Source organism: Nyctibius grandis, chromosome 8 (assembly GCF_013368605.1).
Source record: "Nyctibius grandis isolate bNycGra1 chromosome 8, bNycGra1.pri, whole genome shotgun sequence".
Lineage (NCBI taxonomy): Eukaryota > Metazoa > Chordata > Aves > Nyctibiiformes > Nyctibiidae > Nyctibius > Nyctibius grandis.
Window position 1 is genome coordinate 19,290,876 of NC_090665.1, and position 21,944 is coordinate 19,312,819.

Here is a 21,944-nt window from a genome sequence, read left to right on the forward strand (position 1 = left end):
AAAGTAACCAGCATCATCTCAACATTACAAGAAAGTTCATTCAGTGTTGATGAACACCTGATGGCAACTTTATTTCAACAGGAATATGGTGTAGAAAAAATTGGATAAAGCCAAAAGGCAGGAGGTTCTACATTCCCCAGGTGAACAACTCCACCACCTATTTAGCTACTTTAATAAATAATCAGAATCAATGTGATAATAAAATTGGATATCAGGAAAAGTTCTTCACCGAAAGGGTTATCAAGCATTGGAACAGGCTGCCCGGGGAAGTGGTGGAATCACCATTCCTGGAGGTATTTAAAAGATGAGTAGATGCGGTGCTTAGGGACATGGTGGACTTGGTAGTGTTAGGTTAATGGTTGGACTCGATGATCTTAAAGGTCCTTTCCAACCAAAATGATTCTGTGATTCTAAAATTTCTGCTGCCCTTCGTATGACTAAGGTAAGTGCTAAATCAGATTATAAAGACAGTGTTTTTACATAATTAAAGATTTGTTGCCACCTTCAAGATACACTTCAATGAAAAGGGCCAGACTTCTTGTGCTGACAGGCAGCAACATGACATTTAGTTGAAAATATTCTGTATGGATTAGCAGGCACCTGAGCAAATTCCACTATTATTTAGTAACATCATCAATATCTAAAATCAGAGGACTGTTAGGACCTCAGAAAAAAAAAAACAAAACAGTAAAGGGTTGCTTTGGATAATGCTGAGCTCTTCTCTGCACAGGGTAAGTTATTTTAAGGGCCTTCATACCTCCTCGTGTTGTTGTGGTTGGTGTAACATGCATTTAAGGCTGCTGCAATGCACAGACGTGAACTTTCAACAAGGGCAACCATTCTTCTGCACAAGTACCATTACTTCAGTGCTGGACTAACAGAGGATACGTAAGATACGTATGTGCGATAGCTGAGATGACCCAGTTAAGCAATAGGGCGGCTAACTCTTCCTATATTAATCTGTCCTTCTCCACTCGCCTGTCTTCCTTCTGGCTTTGACCCACCTAGACTTAACATTATAAGCACTTAATGAACCTCTAAATTAGTTCCTTGTGTAAGCTCAAAGGCTAATTTTTAGTGAAACTTCATGTTATACATTATGTATGGAAATAGAAAATTTGCACTGAAAAAATAGTAATTGTCGCCACCTTGGACAGTCACAGAACAGACCTCAGACCTGAGGGGAGGAGCTACGGGTGAATTTCTATATAGCAGATATCCCCACTGGGTCATAAATCCGCACAAAAAGAAGGCACAGACTGGAAATTCAGCTTTTAGTGATAAAGTTAGAACTAGCAATGTACTTACACTAGTGTGTTGTAGCTCTAAGCTCACAGTGTAAAATAAAGCTACTTGACGTGAGAATTGAGATCACTTGGTAGGAGAGTAATTTTATTTTTTGTTGAGCATAATGTGCTGGATTGAACAGCTATGAAGGGCGAGTCAGCGCTTTTCAGACTTTGAGATAAAAAATGTGCATTAGTAGCAACTTGGATGAAGAGAAGGCAAGAGGCTGGTGGTCCAGGGCTGCCCTAAGCACAAGGCCAGTATCAGAGGAAGAACAAAAGCAGTAATTAGAGAAGTTAATCTACAATCTGCAGTAATGGATATAGTAAAAGTTGTTCTTTTTCTTCTTTCTGGAAAGAAGAAACGCAAGTTCCTCAAAAATAGTTTGTAGGGAAAGTTTTGATTTTTGAAAACAGCACTAAATTTGTTGAAAAGTACTCTTGTAACATTTTCAAAATGAAAACTCTGTGTTTCCGTACAAATTTACTTTTTACTTTAGTTTTGCAAACTGTTTTTATAAGAGTCAAAACTAAACATTTTCAAATGACTTCATCTTAACTGCCACAGAATGGAAAAGAAAAACATATTAACACAAGAGGTTGTCCTCATTTGGCAAAGGAAGTACTTAGGAGGAGAAATAAGATTGAAATCATATTGAAACAATGTGGATGCCATATTCTTCATATTAACAAATGGCAATCTTTCCCTTCTCATCTCATCTTTGTTTCATCTGCATTTTAGCTATACTGTAATTTTGAAAAGGACTGGTTTGTATTGCATAGTCATGTTGCAATCATTGTTTATTGTGTTGCTGTTATATAATATCTTCTCTAGGTGTATATACTTAATTCTGATCAGGAGATTAAAAAACATGTTGTGGATGAACATGCACAGTCCCAATGGGAAGCGGTTGTAACAAACTCAAAGAGGCAGAAACGGTGAAATTACTTTTACAGAAGGTAAACTAGTTCAGAGAAGGTATGTTGCTCCTGTGCCCTGAGGGCACGTGCTGCACAGAGGCACCTGTAGGAAAACACTAATGATAGAGGTAAGTGGAGCTGGATGCAAAATGTACATCACAAGATGCTCTGGTATTCAGAGCCCAGTTTAAGAGTCACCTAAAAGAAATGCTCTTCCTGGCTATGCCACGTACTTCCTCCGCGGGATCTTGAGCAAGGCATGTTTTGACCCAGATATCAATTTCATCCACTAACTTTTCAGTTAGTCCCCTGGTGACTGGGACCTACATTTTTTTCTGACTGACCAGCCTAACTTTCGGAGTTACTGTGCAGCTACCAACTTACAGAACCTGACACTTTCAAAACATTCTTCCCTTTTACAGCAACTGCCTTTTCCTGAATGACCTACATTTAACTCTGCGCTCCTGTAAGCATTGCCTCAGGTGGCACCCTCATTTCTCAGGCATGCACAGCGATGAAAACACAGCACATAAATAAATAAAAATGCCTTGCATCACGCCATCCTGCGAGCCTCCACGGAGGGGCACGCCTGCCGCTGACGTGACTCAGAAGGCAGAACTGGCAGCCGGGAGACTTCAAAGGGTGAGGAATAGGAAAAGGCACAAACCGCCTTTCCTATTTTAGCTGTGCGTGGCGAGGTCCATGCCAGCAGTCAGCACACGGGGCAGGTGCTGTCCCGCCGGGGACAGGCCTAGGGCCATGCCCTGCTCTCCACAGGCCGGCGGCGCTGCAGCAGCGCTCAGGCCACGCTCACACCTCCCTGTGTGGGTGCCAAAACCTGCACTTTAACCCTAATGAAACACCTGTCACAAGCACAGGAGGTGGGATATCCACGGGTGGGGAATTGCTAAAGAAACCCCACAAACACCCCGGTACTCCCACCCCCGCCGCCCGCCCCCCCCGGCCCCCGGACGTGCCGCCCGCTCGGCTTCGCCCCGCCCCGCCTCCCAGCAGCGTCGCTCTCCGCCAATCAGCGCTGCCCTTTCCTCCCGCGCGCCTTCCCTGCCCACCGGCCATCTCGCGAGAGCTGCGTAAGTCTCGCGAGCGCGTCGGGGCCCCCCCTCACCCCCCGCAGGCGGTGCTTCGCCCCCGCCCGCCGCCGCGGCTGGATCTGTCTCTCCCTGGCTGGGCGGTGGGAAGGGAAGGGAAGGGAGAGGAGAAGGGGGGGCGCTCGGCCCTGCGCACTGAGCGATGTTTGTCCGCCATCGCGGCGGAGGAGGAGGGTGAAGGAAGCGCCGCCGCTGGAGCGAGGGGCCTGCACCGCCCCCTCGTCGCCGCCTCCCCCGCCGCTCCCCTCCTCGGCCCGGCCCGGCCCGGCTCAGCCCGGCCCTCCCACCCTCCGCGCAGCCCCGGGGGCCGCAGCCCGGAGTGAAGGTCGCCAGCGGCCTCCCCTGCCCGGCCCCCGGCCCCGCTCCCGGGGTCTGCTACCCCGCCGCGCGTCCCCCGGCCCCTCCGGACGGGAGGCGCCGCCGCCGCCGGGCCCGAAGATGTCGAACCTGAGCAAGGGGACGGGCAGCCGGAAGGACACCAAGATGCGGATCCGAGCCTTCCCTGTGAGTACCGGGCCTAGGCCGGGCTGAGCGGCCGCGCCAGGCCCCGGCCTCCGCTTGCCCGCAGGCCCCGCGGCCTCGCCGCCCTGTCAGCCGTGCCGTGTGCCCGGGGCCGCGGGCCGGCGAGCCGGGCCGGCCCCGGTCTGCGGCGGCCTCGGAGGGGGCCGCGAGCGGTGCAGGGTAAGCTGTCAGGCGGCGTCGGGCACCCCCCGTGCGAGTTGCGGGTGGGGGGAAGGTGCGGGAGCTGCGTCTCGGGGGAGCAGAGCTACCTGCCGCGCGGCTGGGGGGAGGCGGAGGAGCTGGTCCCCGCGATTATCCTCTCCCTCATCAGTCAAGCAAATCAATTATGAAAATACGCGTACGGCATGGGGGGGGGGGGCTGGTTTCTTTGTTTTCAAGGAAAAGGCCTCAGAGAAGGAGCCGAAGGTTGTACGCCTGCATCAACAAAATTAGTTAACCCCGGAAGGGGGGGAGTATTTACTTCTGGAGAGTTTCCTCTTGGTGAATTTGTTTCACTCTCCTCGCTGTAAAAGAGACTATAAGTCGTATGATTATAAGATTTAGGTGGCAAAATGCCAGCTGGTCAGATGTTACTATAACACAGGTAACTTTCATGCATGTTCGGTAGAGGCATGAGCATGCCATCCCTTTGAGTTACAGAGGGGAATGAGCCAGTTTATTAATTTATACTGCCATAAAGCTTGCTGTGTTTTGACGGTTGATTCAATTAAAGCTTACAACAGAATAACAACTACAGTACTATTAATGGTGTTGAGGAACGGGAGAAGTAGAAAAGCTTCAGTCTGCTAGAGGATTGCCAGGAAGTGCGTGTGTGTTCACTGGTGTATACGTTAAAAAGAAGGTACTTAGTTGAGTCACTGGCTTTTAAGGTTTAGCGTAACTTTTTGATGCTGTCTGATCCCAGTAGGCAGTAGAATAGAACTAATGCGCCTTGCCTTTATAGAGAAACTGGACGTACCTGTTTATCTTATTTCACTGGCAAGGAATATATCAATATATTTGCTTCGTCAAAACTCTTGCTGATGAAATTAGAGAATTCTTTACATTCTCAGCAGCGGGCTTAATCATAGCAGTCCGATTTATACTGTTTTCCCTTTACGCTTTCCTCTACTTTTGATCATTGACAGTTGCATTTAGTGGTAGAAGTCAAAAGAAAGTAACGGGCTGTGAAATTATGAATTTTAGCTGATGAAAGGTTTTTTATCTCCCAATTGCACTTATTTCTTTAAACAGCCCTTTTCAAGAACGTAATTTTTGTTAGGAGATGTTGGATGATAGGAATAAAGAAAAAGACTTACTGCAACGTGGCCAGGGCTTTACTATCAAGTAGTGGGAAAACCTGTACAAAAATAAACCGTGACAAAAACAATATGTCTGTTTTATATAGCAGTCTTTTAATTTGATAAACAGGTTTACGTGTTTCAACTGTGAATATGTAGATAAGGGTCAGCCAACAAAGGTAGACTTAACAATGGGATAAACTTAAGGTTGTGTTTTACTTTTTTCACCACTTTTGTAAATGAGCATATGAAATTAGGTTGGGGGGTGAAGAATGCTTGTACAGAGCCCTGCTCTTACATGAAGTTAAACATTGTCATCACATTTTTTCTTCTGAAATTGTTTTTGCTAGCATTATCTTTCTTTTCAGTTGCTTAAAGAACGTCTAGGTTAAAAGTTTAAAAAAAAAAAATCTTCTCCCTCAAATAATCAAATAAGTAAATATTCATCAAGGCCTACAGATCTTAAATGTTTGGTGACAGCTGTTCACAGTAATTTTTCAGGTGTTCCCTTCAATAGTTTTTCTTTTCTAAGACACTGTTGACAATTCTGTTGATAAAGCATTTATAGAAAAGAAGCAGGTACTTGGTTGAGAGATTTGGAGGAGTTTCTCTTTCGTAATTGCAGAAGGGAATAGCCGTAGTTCATGTAAAAATGTTAACGCCGATTTTGTGGAGGCCTAAGTGGTTGTATAGCTTTGGTCCTGCGAATAGTGCCAGTGATTGCAGTGGGATTATTCATGTCAATGAGGTTGCATTTGTGTGTGGGATAGAATCTATATTTAGAAAGTGTACGATTTGTACTTCAGCTACTGATCTTCACTCTTTTATCTCAATCTGGTGGTTCTGCTCTTCAGTTCTGAATTAAGAGTGTTTCCAGAGATGACTTTGTAGGCTGCTTCGATTTGTCGTCTTATTGATCATCTTTCCTCAGCAGGTCTACCTGTTTTAGATTAGTTTGCTTCTTGCATGGAGGTAACTATTTGCAATTTTATTAAACTAGAAGTAGCCAAATTGGAGAGGTGAGGTTCCTGGAACATAGCAATATTATGGTAACTCCCTCCATGTAGGTTCTGTCTCTTTAATATTTTCTATTTTTCATAATATTATTGATATTTCTGTTATTGTTATATTTTACAGTAGCTAAAGGAAAGGAGAAATAGTAATTTGCAAAATATTACTACTGCAAAGTTTTCTTTTTCTACCTTACTAGCAATTAAGTAGAAATTGACCAAAACATTTGAAAACCACCAGTGTTGTACTTAGACATCTTGATGTTTTGGAATTAGTTTTATTCGAGATTCCTTCTTTATTATTTCTTGTAATTGATGGCAGATTATCTGTCATCCCAAGTGTTCGTTAATATTTGCTAGCTCCTGGTCTGTGTTCTGATGTGCTTTTTCTTACCTCAGGGGCAATGGCTTTGAGTACGTGGTGTACTGTTTTGCTGAAGTGGGTTGTGGAGTAATCAAAAGTAGTTGAGGAAAATAATTTTCTATACATTTAACGAATTTTTCTGTTCACAATAGAAGAAATGCATTTCTCTTCCTAATTTAAAAACTAACTTACTAAAAAGAAGTTTATGGTGTTCTCTTGTTGCGCTTGTGTTAAAGACAGTGATTATTTTTGCGTCAGAAGTAGTCTGGATGAGGATGCATTCTTTTTTGAGACTTCAGACTTGGGCATTTTTTTTAAATCTAGAAAGAATAATAGAAATTTTCAATGAAAGATTAGTGTATATTCAGTAGAGCAAACAGATGAGGTTAAGCTTGTGCAGTTAAGTAACCTTATGTACCACCATAGAAGACTTCCATTGTGCTATTTTCAATAACAGGTTATGGTACTTCTAACACCTTCATAACGTATGGCTGTTCTATATTTGTGTAAGGTCTATCCAGATAGCGTTCCGAGTAGCGTTAAGAGTTAAAGCGAGAGATGGAATAGGGTAAGAGGGCTTTTGAGTGAGTGTAGGTTCTTTTTTCTTCAGCAGTCTTTAAGCTTTATTGTTTCAAATCCATACACACTGCAACAAATAGGATTATGTTGTGATTGGACACGAAAAATAACAAAGTAATTTCTGAAATATAGAGTAATTGTCAGTGATATAAGTTGGATATAATTTGTAAATATTTTTTTTAATTTGAAGGAGTGCAGTAGTATTTTTGCTGAATACACAGTATGTGCATTATGTGAAAATGCAGGCTTGATACTTCTACAAAACATGAATTGATTGCACCTGTTTTGGAGATGTGTTTGGGGTTGTTTTCTTCCCTTCCCTGGTTTAGTTCAAAGTACTCTCAGGGTCTCAAACTGTCTCTCATTGCTTAACTCTCAGTGAGACCGTTACTGCTGGCTAAAGGAATACTTTAAAAGCTCTCAAACAAGCTTGCAGCAAATCTAATTTTAAGATTATTTAGTTGATCTCTGAAAAGTGGTGCCAAAGAATGCTAGATTTGCACTTTAAACTTTTGGAGAGATGTGGTGTCTATAACAGATGTAGCATATATAAATTATGTTTCCTGCAAGTGTATTTCAGTTGTTTTGCTCTGACTGTTTAGCTAGTGGAAAATAGTAGCCTTAAATGTGTTTTGATGGAAAAGTTGTACAAAATAAAAAATGGACATTTCCTACAGAAATAAACAGCGTGTGAGAATTCAGAAAGCATTTTGGGAATTCGTTTTCAAAATATATAGAAGTAGCATTAAGTTGCGTTGAATGAACTTTGTTGCAAGAACTCATCCTTCTCTCAATGCACTATGTCAGTTGTCACCATAAAATCAGTTGGACAGATCTTTCTGAAAACCAGCATGACCTGATGTAGATTACTGGGTTTGATTGTTACAGTTGGGTGGGTTTTTTGAGTGCTTTTGATCGTTTTCATTTCCTGCAGAGCTATCTTTCCTCTCTAGAGCAAGGCTACAAAATAGTGTTTTGCCAGTTCTCAGAACTATTCCGTTAGATCAGTATTATATGGTTACATTATGAATTCTGGAAAGCATTTAGAGAGATGCTACACATGCACTTGTGATAGAATGAGTCTTTCAAGTGTATACGTCTGTGTATGTGTGTGTATATATATATAAAAATAAAAATAGTTTCACTTTGTGAAACTTGTGCCCAAGAAAATTCTCATTTCGTCCAGCCTTGTGCAAAAAGGCAGACAGCCTCTTTCAAACCTGTTTATCGGTTTATGTTACTTCTTCCTCAGAGAAAGTTCTGTAAAGTTAGAAATAAATGGCTTCAACTGTTCCATGAGAAAGCGTTAAGACTCATATTTTCATTGCCACTGCTCCTTTCTCCTCAGATCTAACAGCCACTTGTTTCAGGCTTTGTGTAGGCAGAAGGCTTATTTTTTTTTTCCTCAGGGAATCCTGGGGAATTGATGATGCAAGTTGAGATGAGGTTTGTTAAACTTATGTTTCAACCTATAATGTGTAGATCTATCATTTCAAGAAGTTAATGTAAATGTTGGGTCTTACTCGAGCATCTTACAGCAGATAGACCATAGAAAACATGTTGATCTGTGGTTAAATTTTTAAGTGTTCAGATTACGTAAGCAATTCATGTATTTCTGCTTTGGTTTATAACCCTTAGAGCATGCGTGCTGTACTGGTGAGTGAATGGAGATGTATGGAGGATGGGATGAGGGTAGAATTGGAGGATGGTGTACTGCAGGGTTTTTCAGCTCATTAAAATAACGTAAACCCACTGCGTGCTGCAGGACCACCTAGTTAACCTAATGTTTTACATGGTTGGCTTTGTGAATCTTGATTGCTTTATATTCTCAAACATATTCATAAGAGCATCTTAGCTATTAACCCATATAGCATATACAGTGGTAATAAGGTCATGTTCACAACTAAAATTTTAGTAGGTTTGAAACCTAGAAATAAAACAGACCAGAAAACTAAAACACTGTTTATCTTATTTAAAGAAAAAAAGATGATGTTTTAGTGTAAATTACAGAAAAATACAAAAATACTTGCTGTTTACTGGACAGTTAATCTTATGAAGGCCTTTCAGTTTTCACAGATGTTTTTTTGTTTTTTAATGAAATACTATGAGCAGACTGAATGCCCTAACACTACATTTAGAATTTTTAAGAGATGATAACACTAATTCCAGGGTAGACTTTGAGTAGTTGTAGGTGGTTTTTTGTTTGGTTGGTTTTTTTAACACACTGTACATATTATCTTTTAGTTGTGGTCTAGCCTAATTTCATTAGAATTCCCGAGTTCTGTATATGTTCAGGCTTCAGTTGCAAGTTTTCTTTTTTTTTTTCTTGTTAGTTGGGTCTTAAGTTCTGAGCAATCATCATTCCAGTTGGTTTGAGTAAGTGCCTCTGCATGGTGTTGGAAAGATCATTGCTGTTTATGAATCTTGCCTGTATTTTAAATTTGCTTAATTTTCGTGTAAGAGTATAAAGTAACACCACTAGCATTCTGTTAAGATTTTTATACTGGCTAATTCAATCTGAGTTTTTTCAAGTGGCTTGGTAGGTTTCTCCACCCCTTCATTCTTGTGTTGTACAGTAGAGCATTATTAAACAGGATTTACTATTTTTCCCTGGTAGTGGTAGGTACAAGGGCTTTATGAGAGTTGCTGTAAAACTGATAAAGAGTTTTTTTGTATTCTACATGAAGAGTTATAATAATAGTAAGTAACATAAAAACATAAGTTTTTTCCAGAAAAAAAATATTACAATTTTTCAAAATGTTTCTTTTTTTAACCTCTTCTGGGGAGGTGTACATGACATAAGTGGCAGCATTTCTCGGAATTTCAAATATGTATTCTGTAGTCTTTGGCTTTGATCTGTAGGGCAGGTAGTTTTAGTGCAGGTGCTTTTAAATTTTCATCACCACAACTGATTTGCAGTGTCTGATAATCTCTCTGTAAGTGGTGAAAGCATTTTGTGATAGACCAGGACAGATTTGCTTAAGATAGTTTGATTGAGTCCATTCATAAAATGTACAGTGATTCTGTTAGAGTCTAAGATAGGTTCTTGACCTTGTGCATGTGATTACTGGATGTCATCTTTGGTTTCTACTAGCTATACATGTGGAAACACAAGTCTTGAGAAGAAGTGAGCTCGTATTTCTCATTCTGAGTCAGTTTTTGTGGAAACAAGAAGTAGGAAAGTACTGTAGTAGAAAACTACAGTATGGCCAGGCATACTTTTAATCATATGATTATTTCATTTTTCTGAAGTTCAGTTAAAGCCAGTACAATTTTTAAATCACTGATGGTTTTTTTTGTGGAGGTGCAAGTACTGGCATATTAGCAGAAGCAGATACTGTTAGATGACTTAACAAAAGAACTTCCATATCGACATTTTTAAGGTACACATTTTAGGGAAGGAAAAAAGTCCGTTTAATACCAGAGTACAGCAAAGAGAACAAACGGTAATAAACATCTACATTTGGATGGTGCTTGCTATGGAGTTGCCTAGATTCTTTAATTAGTTGTGCATAAAATTAGTGTTTGAGGGCTGAAACTTGTATTGCTTGTAGTTTAAATAAGGTATAATAGTATACAAAATGTATGCAGATAACTTGTTTTATTTGTTTATGGTTATGGATGAGGTGCATTTGTGGAAATGACGATTTTTGATTTAATACTAATGAGAATAAACATAAATGAAGGCAGTAATAATTTAAATTATACATGTGAACGATATAAAATTAAACTAGCTTATTTCGTCAAAAATTCGTAACAATCATTTCTTACACTACATGCAGTCTGAGTACAGGCTGTGCATGTCTGCTTCTTACATTTTATAAGTAAAGAATCTTTATTGAAATACTTTTTTTACTTTCACACTACTTTTGTTTTTAAAGTGTTGGTAGCATCTGAGTGGGCCTATTTTTTGATATTATATACATGGATATAATTTCCATGGGTAGCTCTGGATTTGTTTTTCTGTTGTACCCATGTCAGCATTAGTCTCGCTATTCCAGACACTGCTGATTTGTGCATCCAATCATGGTGTATGCACTATATGGTGCAAAAATCCCCCAGAGAAAGGTTATTGTCAACATGCAGCAGTATTGATTATCCGTAAATGTAAAGTGATTTATTAAGTGTATCTTCCTTCCCTTACCTGAAGTAAGCTGAGGAAAAAAAAACTATCCTCTGTTGGCCTCTATGATAAAATTTTATCTTATATTTACTATAAAAGTTCTCGAATTGGTACGCTGTTATCATTATGAAGGAGGAGCTGTCATCAAGCCCCGAAAGCCTCTAAAGGCCCTTCTGCTCTCCCCTCCCCTTTCTTCCTTTATCCCTCTCAAATTGTTCATTGTGTACCTTGTTTTGAAATGGCTGCAGGAAATGTGTCTACAATGTGTATAAATTGGTGTGTATTTCACAGATTTCCTCTTTAAATTTTTGAACAATTGTAAAATATTGAACTACTTGTAGGTTAATTGGGAAAAAACCAAGAAATAATTCTTGTGGGATTTGCATTAAAGTTGAGTGGGCAAGGAATGGGCCATTTGTGGTTCAGGGAAGCTTTCTGAATCCAGGTCATCGAGGCTGAGAAGTTAATGAACTAATAATGGATTTTTTCACTTGGAGAGATGATACCCCTGAGGAGACTCGGTGCCTTCCACAGAAGGTACGGATGTGCAGAACAGCATTGCTCTTTCCCCTGGCAGTTCTTAACTGGGATTGAGGCACGCAGCATCTCCATTGTGCTTTAAAGTAATTAAAAAGTTAATATTATACAAGTCATCAAAACGAAAATTTGCCAAAAAAAACCCCATGAATTTGCCTTTATTAATGCTGGTTATTTCTACTTTGTAGTGTTGTGATGATGGTCTTAAAACTAATAGAAGTACAATCACATACTGAATCAAAGTTTTAAACCATTTTGACTTAGGTTAAAAAAAAAAAGAAATATTTCTGTTGGTTTAGAGTTAAGAGTGATACGAGTAGCAGGCTGGGGTGTCATAGTGCTGCTTCTGCAGACAGGGACACTTGTCCGTTATGGCAGTTTCAAGACAACCTGCTGCACGTTACATGGAATTTTGCAGCCCTGCACCTGGCTTTTAAAAGGAGATTAGGAGAGTCAGGGACCTAAATCCCATTGGAATTTGAGAGTTCCAGCAATTTTTAATCTTTGCTAGTAAATCTTGTTAGGTTGTAGGTAAACAACTTTCTGCTCTTAAGTCTTTAGTAAATTGGAAGTAATTCCAGTGGAAGAGGAATGAGCCACCTTCCTTCTACTGCAGCCTAAGAGCCTGCACATGGCCGACTGTCATCCCAAGTAAGCTGCTTTGAGGAAATTTGCAGTCAAACTTAACTTTGTGGTAGTTTGCTCATAGTCACATAGTCCTCAGATTTTGAAAAGCGTGTCCTTGGCTGTTCTAAGATTTGATTGCAGTGGAATGCGAAATGAATGAAATATTTATCATCTGGCCCTTGTTTGTAAATGGGGAAAGGCATGCCCAGTAGTTTATAAAATTTTGTGCTGCTGTTTCCACTGTCTGTCGTTTCACCTTTGACAAGAGCCTGTTTGACAGCTACAGACACACAGCTGAGCTCCTGAAGTGCAGAAATACCTGTCTCTCCCCACTCCTTCTAGACCTCCAGGATCCTGCTGACAGATGAGAGGAATGATCCACTCCCAGAAATTTGGCTCTTCTTCTTTCCATTTCTGCTGTTCTAATTAGGTTCAAATATTTTTGTTTAACACCAACTTTGTTTAAGATAGAAACCTTAAAGCTATTGTATTTCTTTCAGGAACATATCTCCTGCTGTTACACAAGCCTTTCAGAATTTTTTTTTTGCATAACTTTAATTTGAGGAAACTTGTTTTAGGATTGCTACTTTTGAAGCAAGTCAAGAAGACCCTGAACTTCTCCTTAGTCTTCAAAATATTGATATTAATTTTTATTTTTTTGGGCAGGAGAGAGGAAGTAGGCAGATTTTTGGTGTCAAAGCTTTGTATTCATTCCTCTGTTTCACTCAGAATGGATTTTTTGAGTTAAGCAGTCCTGACCTGATATATTCTTTTTCCCCACAGGTGTCATTTGCACCTTAAGTAAACAATACAACTACTGACATAAACCAAAAACTTATTTCGTATCTGAAAATACTTCTGTTACCTTGCAAAGTTAGACATGAAAGATCAGACTTCTTGAAGTGTAAACTTAGATCTACACTTCAGCTCTAACAGTTTCCAAATTAGTAAGAGAAATTTCAGAAGTATAGACAATTCTTCCTTACTATTGTTAGGTTGAAGCGTTCTGAGGAAAAAAGTAGTTTCATTATAGGTGTTTTGTAATCCTCCTCCATTTTCAGGCACTATAGTAATGAGCGCTGTAGAAATGTCATTGAATGTTTTTAAAAGAACCTTGGTTAATAATACAGGCAATGACGCTGTTTTGGCTGTATAAGCACTTCCATTCTATAGCAGTGACAACTGTCTTTTGAACTAGAACTTCCTATATTTAGCCTCTTACCAATTCAGTTCTTCTCGAAGCTTGAACAAAACCGGTTAATTGTTATCTTTTAAATACAACTTTATTTTTAAAACAAGTTTCATAACTTGATGGCAGGTGGGCAGAAGCTTGCACCGTGGCAAGGGGAGATTTACTCATTTACAGGTAATGCCTTTTGGCATTTGAAAAGGCACTTATTTGTCTGCACATCCTGGGGGGGGCAAGGGGAAGAAGGTTACTTAAAAACTTAAATTTCTGAATTTTTAATTAAATACTGTTCTGCTATTCTCTTTGGGCAAAGCATGTAATTCTAGGATAAAGTCCATAGTATAATTAGTAGCATCTTTGAAAGTTTATGTTGAAAATATGTTAATTTTGGTCTGTTTTCTTTGTTTTTCTCCAGTATTCAACCCTGCTGGAGGACGACATCGCTCAGTCCTTGCTGACTAAAGCATATGTGTATTTCAAGGGCTTTGGGTCTTGTGGAAAATAAATAGTAAGACAGATGAGTGTATAAGAGGCAGAGTTAAGCTATGTATGAGTGATCTTAGATACGGTATTCACTAACTTTGATTATTCTATGTTGTTACTTAACTTACTGACGTAGTTTTTATAGAACCTTAAAGACTGGTCTGTGTGAATCCATATATACCAATAAGTGAATGAAAAATAAGGCTGGTGAGCTATCATTCATTTTTTATTACCCCACTCAGACAAGTAATATTCTGCTTTTATCTGTATTAATGAGGGTGACTGTTTGAAGGTGCATTTTGTAAGTTGAGCATCATAGATTGCAAATTGAACCCATAAGCTGATTTTTAGACAGTATGTAACATAGTTTGTGGACTGCCCTTAACGGACCTGCAGGAGAGGGAAAAGATAGGTAAGTCTTGTCCATGGACTTAAATGTGTTGTACACGAGTCCGCATCTCTGAAAGAAAAATTGAAAGAATTGGCAAATTGGAGAGTCTCAGCGGTATTAGAGAGTAGTGAATACACATGGACCTTGTTTTGAATGGAATAGGTACTGTTACATACTATGCTTCTGCTATTTCCTGCTGACTAAATATGTTGTCTTTTACAGTTGGGATATGCTTTTATGAAAGACTGTTGACCTTAGTCTTTGTGTATATGATGCATTCTTATAGTTGCTCAGTAGTAGTTACAGGCACTTAGTATGACTTAGTGTTGGGAAAGTGTGCAAGGTCTGTAAATGGAAAGATGTCCATATTCACAGGATCAGCACTGTGTAATTTTGTGTTTCAGTTTATATTTAGTTACCTGCCTCTCCAGATTGTCTCCATTGTTCTTGCATTTTTCTTAAAGAAATGAAACAAAAAGTTTCCAATTGTCTTTTGCCTTGTGTTTGTTCAGTAACTGATGGCTGCTCAAATTTATATAGTTCATAGTCACAGTTCAGATGAAAAAGGTTTTTGGGAGGAGTTGTATTTCTCATTTTTTGCCCTTTCCTCCAGGATATTATGTTCCACAGATTTGCAAGGCTGAAGCTGAGGAGGGGCATTTGGGATAAATGAAGAAATTGTATTAAAAGTTGAAATATAGAATAACTGAGGTATGTTGGCAGTTCAGGATTAGTCTCATTCTTCTGAATCTGTTCCTAAAATATGAAATAGAAATGAATCTCTCATCTTTCTTTAAATTTGTTCAGTCTCCTAAACATGTCAAAACTGTTGCTGCAGTATGACATTTTCTGTTAAAGACTTGTTTTAAACTTTTCATATAGAGTATAAAATTGCTATTGTGTGGTGAAGCTCCTGTCAGGTCTACCTATAATGCAGACAAATGCACCTTTTGAGAGGAGGAGCAGATCTTTTTTCCTGGGCTTTAGGTTTACTAGAAAAAGAAGGTCTTGGAGGATATTACAGTTTGCTGTAAAGCTTATCAAAACCAACCAACCAAACCCCTTCCTCTTCGAGCCCCCATCCCAAAGCAGCGCTTATTTTGTGATGAGACCGGCAGTGCTCTGAGACAAAGCCTTGGAGGTAGACCGAATCTGTCAGTCATTATGTAGGAGGTACGACTTCATCTTTTAAGGAACAATCACTTTTTAATCTACTTACCTGTTCTGCTCCATGCTGGCAGAATAGCTTTTCATTGCTGCAGAACCCATTTAAGCCACGTGGAGAAGGGATTTTGCCTAAAATCCTGCAGCTCTTGGGTGTTTCAGTTGACAGAGGATGCCCCTTTTTGACTTAATTGTGCATTCTGCTTGCTTCTGCTGAGTAAAGCCTGGCAGAGTGGGGAGGAGAGGTGGATATTGCAATTCTTGCATTTCTGCTACTGACTATTGTCGTGGAGCCCTGCCTATTCTACAGAGGCTCGAGCCTTTTTGGATGTCAGACTAGAGTTGATTTTTCTTTTGGACTTTATGGGATTACTCTTAGCACTGGTTACTCAGCTCATTTTCTGAGCCTGGAATGGAGCACGGTGCAAGCCATGAATATTCCTTGTAGGAGGAATCTGGAGAAGTTTAGTGTAGAGATTGCCCACCCAAACAAGGGTAAGGCTTGAATGTCAAGGGATGAGTGAAGAACAAAACACAGATATTAAGAATTGTCACTATTTAATGTTGTACATGATAACTGGCAGATGCCATAAGCAAACTATAGGCATAGATTTCCCACCACCACACACACCCTTTGAGGGAGTATAATAGCATAGTAGGCATTTCCTGACACTCCTAGATGTGGATAATACTGGATCGTCATCTCCAGTTGTTGTTATAGGTCACCTAGGAGCAAAAGCCTAGTTATTAGGACCAGTTTTGGTAGCACATTGCTATGACTTCCCTGTGACACTTCCAGCAGATGGCCAAAGTGGAGTAGTAGCCCAGATGCAGGAGAACAGAAGTAGGTCAGGGTGCCCCTTACTTTCTTCATGCTCCTTCTCTTAGCTTCCAGTCATGTTTTTTGGTGTGTAACAGTCAACCTGTTCAGGTAACACTATTGAGGAATTTTGTGCTTGGTGTTTTTAGTTGTTCAAAGATCAGTTGTTTTTATTTGTGAGCATGTGTTACGGTGTTGTTAGGTTCTTAATATACTCATGTTTCTTAGGCAATGAGGTGTAGCCAATGTATCCTCTTCCAGATATGCTCATCACTACACAGTGACGAAAACTTCAAAATTGAGAGAAGTGTGAATATTGAGTTCTCCATTTGGCATTAGTAGGATTACATTTCATCTGCTCTGTAGTTGAAGCATGTGTAGTTCAGTATCTTAATATGCCGTTTTTCAGAGATATTCTTGGAGCAAACACTAGACAATATATCTCTGTCACTGTAAATTCTTGCCTTTTAAATTAACAATATTGGAAGGGTTTATAAAAATTCAGGTAGTGATTAGGTTCTGAGGAAGGAAATGTGCTGCTCTTGCCCTTTTCTGGATAACCTCAGCCAAGCTTCATGCGGAATGAAGGATCCAGGCTAAGGATGCTGAGTTATTGTGTAACAGACTGTTTAATACCACCTTGATGAATTCCCTCTCTTGAAATGGAAGTGAAGACTACTAATTTTGACAGCCTCCCTTGCCTCTTGGACTGTGGGTCAGGATCCCTATGGCGGCAGTTTTAGATGGCGGCAGTTTTAGATGGCGGCAGTTTTAGATGGCGGCAGTTTTAGATGGCGGCAGTTTTAGATGGCGGCAGTTTTAGATGGCGGCAGTCAGCCTCTGCTCATTTTGTCTGCTGAGGGATAGGAAACAGGGGAGTGTGAACAGGCTGCAATTACTAGGTGCAAATGTTTACTCCCAGAGCTGCTAACTAACTTTAATTGTTGGTATCTACTCACTTCCTTCAAGGTAGAGAGTGTAAACACTTGCATTCTGTAATTTCAATCGGTTCTCACTCCAGTGCTCTGTGGTGTTAGACCTAAAGGATGTCATGGAAAGGAATGAGGCAGGTGATGGTTGTGGTTTTTTGAGAAACATTACTCTGCAGTCATCATTTCCAAATTGATCTGTTTCACCTGGTAGTGTGTAGAATCCTGATAAAAAGAAAAGTTGAGTAGTAATGTTTGAGACTTTTTTTAAAGTAAAAATGTCCTGCAAGTGTGTTTGCAGTCTGTTAAAACTTCAGAGAATTAACAATGGCCTGTTTGGTCTGAGAGATTTGTGAGAACTTTATAGAACTTGACTAGAAACAACTTCTGCAGGAAAAATGAGAAGCTGTGTCTAGTCACTAGTCTTGTGAGTACTAGTACATGTGCCTCCTGTTGCTGCTGGTTGGTAAACCTCTGTGGATATTCCTACTGAGATTCTGTAGGACATCTATTACCTCTTCTTCACTTCTTTCTTAACCACCTCTGTTTAAGAAGACTAAGTAGCTACTTAGAGTAAAAGTAAGCTGGTATAAACTGTCGAGAATTCAGCAGGTTCTTAACAGTTTAGTCCTGTAACTGCCTTTCCTTACAATTCACAGCACTTCAAGCATGGTTGTATAAGAGGAACAAGTTCTGTAGTGTTAAGGGCAAAATGACCAGCTGAGAACAATATGAAATGAAGTTGCATTCAAAAGAAAGAGTGTTGTAAAAGCTAAATTGTATAGAATAAAAATTACACCCCAAAGCATTTATTTCTATGCAAAGTAATCTGGATTTCCAGCAGTACATCTGCTTGATGTTCTGCGTGAATCTGGGAGTTTTAGTGTTGCTCGGACTGTAGTTGGTATAAACTAGGGAACAAATGGCTGGTTCTCCTGGTGACCACAAGCGTGTTGTTGCTCACCCTTGTTATCCTGCAGTGCACTTCAGCTGGAAGACTGGTACTGGCAGTTTTCATAGGTTGCACTTACTCAGAGCGCCCTGTTTTTATGGCCGCCTCGGTGTACAGCTGTAATGTGTATCACCAAACCACAGAATGGTGAGGTTGGAAGGCACATTTGGAGGTCATCTTGTCCAACTGCCCTGCTCAAGCAGGGTCACCTAGAGCTGGTTGCTCAGGACCATATCCGGATGGCTTTTTGAATATCTCCAAGGATGGAGACTCTACAACCTCTCTGGGCAGCCTGTGCCAGTGCTTGGTCACCCTCAGTAAAAAAAGTTTTCCTGATGTTCAGATGGAATCTCCTGTGTTTTAGTTTGTGCCCATTGCCATTGGTGCTCTCACTGGGCACCACTGAAAAGAGCCTGGCTACCTCTTCTGTACACCGTCCCTTTAGGTATTTATATATATTGTTTTGATCCCCCTGAGGCTTCTCTAAGCTAAACAGACCTCACTCTCTCAGCATTTCCTCATATGAGAGGTGCCCCAGTCAGTTATCTTAGTGGCCCTTGTATCTCTTATACTGGGAATCCCAGAGCTGGATACAGTATTTCATACATGTCTCACCAGTGCTGTGTAGAGCCCTCGACCTGCTGGCAACATTCCTCCAAATGCAGCCCAGGATACCATTAACCTTCTTTGCCTCAAGGGCCCATTGGCTCATCATCAACTTGATGTCCACCAAGAGCCCCAGGTTCTTTTCTGCCAAGCTGCTTTCCAGCCAGTTGGCCCCAGCATGTATTAATGCATGGGGCTGTTCCTCTCCAGAGACAGGATGTTGCACTTCCCTTTGAACTACATAACTAAAAGGGAGATGATAATACTTTGTATGAATTTATGTTAATACCAAAAGTACTGCAGTTTAGCTGTTTGCCCCTTTTGATTTGAGGAATGCTGATGAAGTTATCCAAAGAGGTGATGTCTGTAGTGTTAGCTTTTAGGAGGGAGACACTGAGAAGTATATCCAGGGCTGTTACTAGCTTTATCTGCTGGTGTCATGCTCTTCAGGTGACAATGGCAATAGATTGCTGACGGTGATTGTTTATTCGGTCTTTGAGATTTCAATAGGATAGACAAACATTATTGAAGAAAGGGCTTGCATGTATCTGATCCTACACTGTGGCCCTACTGTGGAATAAAGGACCTTGTGAGTCCTTAGCAGACTTTTTTTTTGTGGAACAATTGCACTTTCATGTACACTGATATTTTAGTCTGATTTCCTCAAGATGTACTTCTGCTACACTTTGAGTTCAGATGTTTGTGTTCAAGTTGCATCTTTGAATCATTAGCATTTGGGCAGCGGTTTGTGGAAGTTTTCCAACTAGCGGCTTCTTATAAACAGCTCTCTCCTGCCAGTTACAGACTTGATCTCTCTCCCATTCCCCAAGAAAGGTAATGTTCAGATAAACTGGAGTACATTAACAGGTTTCCTCTCTTTGGACACTGGCTTCTTACTATCTTGGTGAATCAGGGTGTAAACACTACTGAAATGACTGGCATTTTGCTTCCAAAAGCTTTTATGAACCTGTGTGGTTTTTTTTTCAAAACACCAGCAGAAGCAGTAATCTAGCTTCTGCTTAAATCTGCAAGAATAGAGGGCACAAGCAAGGAAACTATTACAACTTTGGAGTTCACTTTTAAAATATAACCATTAGAAGAAATCTGGGAATGAGCACAGAAAAACATTTGGGCTCTGATCCTGTATTTGTATTTGTGGAAGTGGATCACTTACAGGCTTTGTTGTTGATAGGGATCTAGAGAGTTGCATAAGTCTTTGCTGTTGAGTCAGATGAGGGGATTAGGATCACAATTCTTTAATAGTGTTTTAGAGATGCTTTTGTACAGAATTCTGAAGGGTGCCAAAATGTTCTGGTAGTATCACAAACTTATTTATTGCTTAGTTGATTTTTTTTTTTAAAATCTGCGTACAAGCCTGACTTAAGGAAGGGGGATAAAAAGAGATGAACCTGTGAGTTAAATAATCCAAGGGTAGATTTAATCACTGCAATTCTTACATAACTTTGAGGATAATGATACAGGAAGACCTCTTCTGTTCAAAAGCTCAACAGCTTTTCAACAGTAGAGAGGAAATAACAAATTTTTGCTGAAGCTTTACTACAGTGACTTACTCTGCAATAGAGTGGAGTTATTTAAAGTATTAAGAGTCTTAGCTTTGTTAGAAAATACTGCTGCAAACAAGCTAGCTACGCTAGATCTTTTTTCGAAGACAGTGCTCTTCTAACTTGGTATCCTAGAATTTTAGCAAACCTGTTCCCACAAAACTTCACAGATCTTAATCTAAAGTAAGTCAGTAGCAGAATAGGAAGCTGCACTGAGAAGCAGAGTCCTTCATGCTTATTCTTAAAACATAATAAGTTTGTAATGCTATTTCAGACATTTCTATATATTTATCCTGTGGAGATGTGTACTCCTTATAATTACCTTTTATGGATCTTTCTCGTGCTTCCAGAGCAGCTCGTGATGTGTCAGTTGTTCAGTGGCAGAAGGCTTTGTGTTCATGTTTGTATTCAGTAAGTTTGGAGCAAATAGTGTTACAATCATTCCTTCATTTTTTTTTTAGAGCATTTGAATTAAAAATAGAAGAATTAAACAGTTCACTTTTAGCTTTTTCTGAACAGATCTGAGTTATTAGATGTACTACTTACCTGTGACATGCAGAAATGTTTACTGGCTGACAACTCAGAAACAGCAATGCTGTAATACCTCTTCAAACTAGCTGCTGGTGATTTGCCTGTTTTATACAGATCATACTTTTTTTTTTAAATACGGTGAGCAATTAAATTGCAGTTGAGATAAAAAGGTTGTCATGTTGGCTGGGAGATTTTTGATTAGCAAGGGGAGAAAATGACATTGGGAAGTGTTGATTTGAGTGCTTTGAAAACAAAACCTTTTTTTTTTTTTAAAAAGGAAAACTGAAAAGCTTTTACTTGGATTGCCGTCTGCAATTCTAAATGGTTGCCTTCATTATCAGTACTTGTAAAATTGCTTGTTCAGGAAGGCTTTAGAAAATAATTTCCCTGAAGAGGCACCAATGTAGCAAATGCAAATTAAAAAGAAAATAACTGACCTTTCAATATTATACATAGCAGAATAAGCAAAAAGTGGTGGTGGTGGGGACACAACATTCCACCATTTCTCTTGTTACTTTGAGGTTTTGGTTTTGGGAGATAGGGAGCTTAGATTTTTTGAATGTGTTTGACTGTTTTGTTTTAGATATACAATGACATCTCTCAAGTTTGGGGTACATACAGATTAGTAGGCTAGTGGATCTGGTATCAGGAGAGTGGAGAAAGTTACCTTTGCATTGGTAAAGCACAACTGTAAACTGGTTCACACTAAGCACTAGATAGTAGAGGACAAAAGTTGGTTTGCTATTATATTGAGACTATTTCTTATGAGAGTTTCTCTCTTCCTCTGAATTTTTCTTTATTGCTGTAGTTTTTATTTGGTGTATTTACTGAAGTATATAGCATCTGAATAACAGACGAAGTGGATGCATATTCTGCTCAGTGCTTGATGCGTATCCTGTAGCAAGTTATTTAACCATATTTGTGCAATGGAAATATGTTCAATACAGGTGTTTAATTTT

The 21,944-nt window shown here is 39.9% G+C and overlaps 1 protein-coding gene across 1 annotated transcript in view; it reads left to right on the top strand.

Moving 5' to 3' along the window:
- The first annotated feature begins 3,323 nt into the window (after window positions 1-3,323).
- The window catches only part of CUL3 (cullin 3), a 58,327-nt gene continuing 39,706 nt past the window's right edge, over window positions 3,324-21,944 (top strand). Inside the window, exon 1 of the mRNA XM_068406668.1 lies at window positions 3,324-3,820. Coding sequence (XP_068262769.1) covers window positions 3,755-3,820 — 66 coding nt within the window. The 5' untranslated portion in view covers window positions 3,324-3,754. The remainder of the gene's footprint in view (window positions 3,821-21,944) is intronic.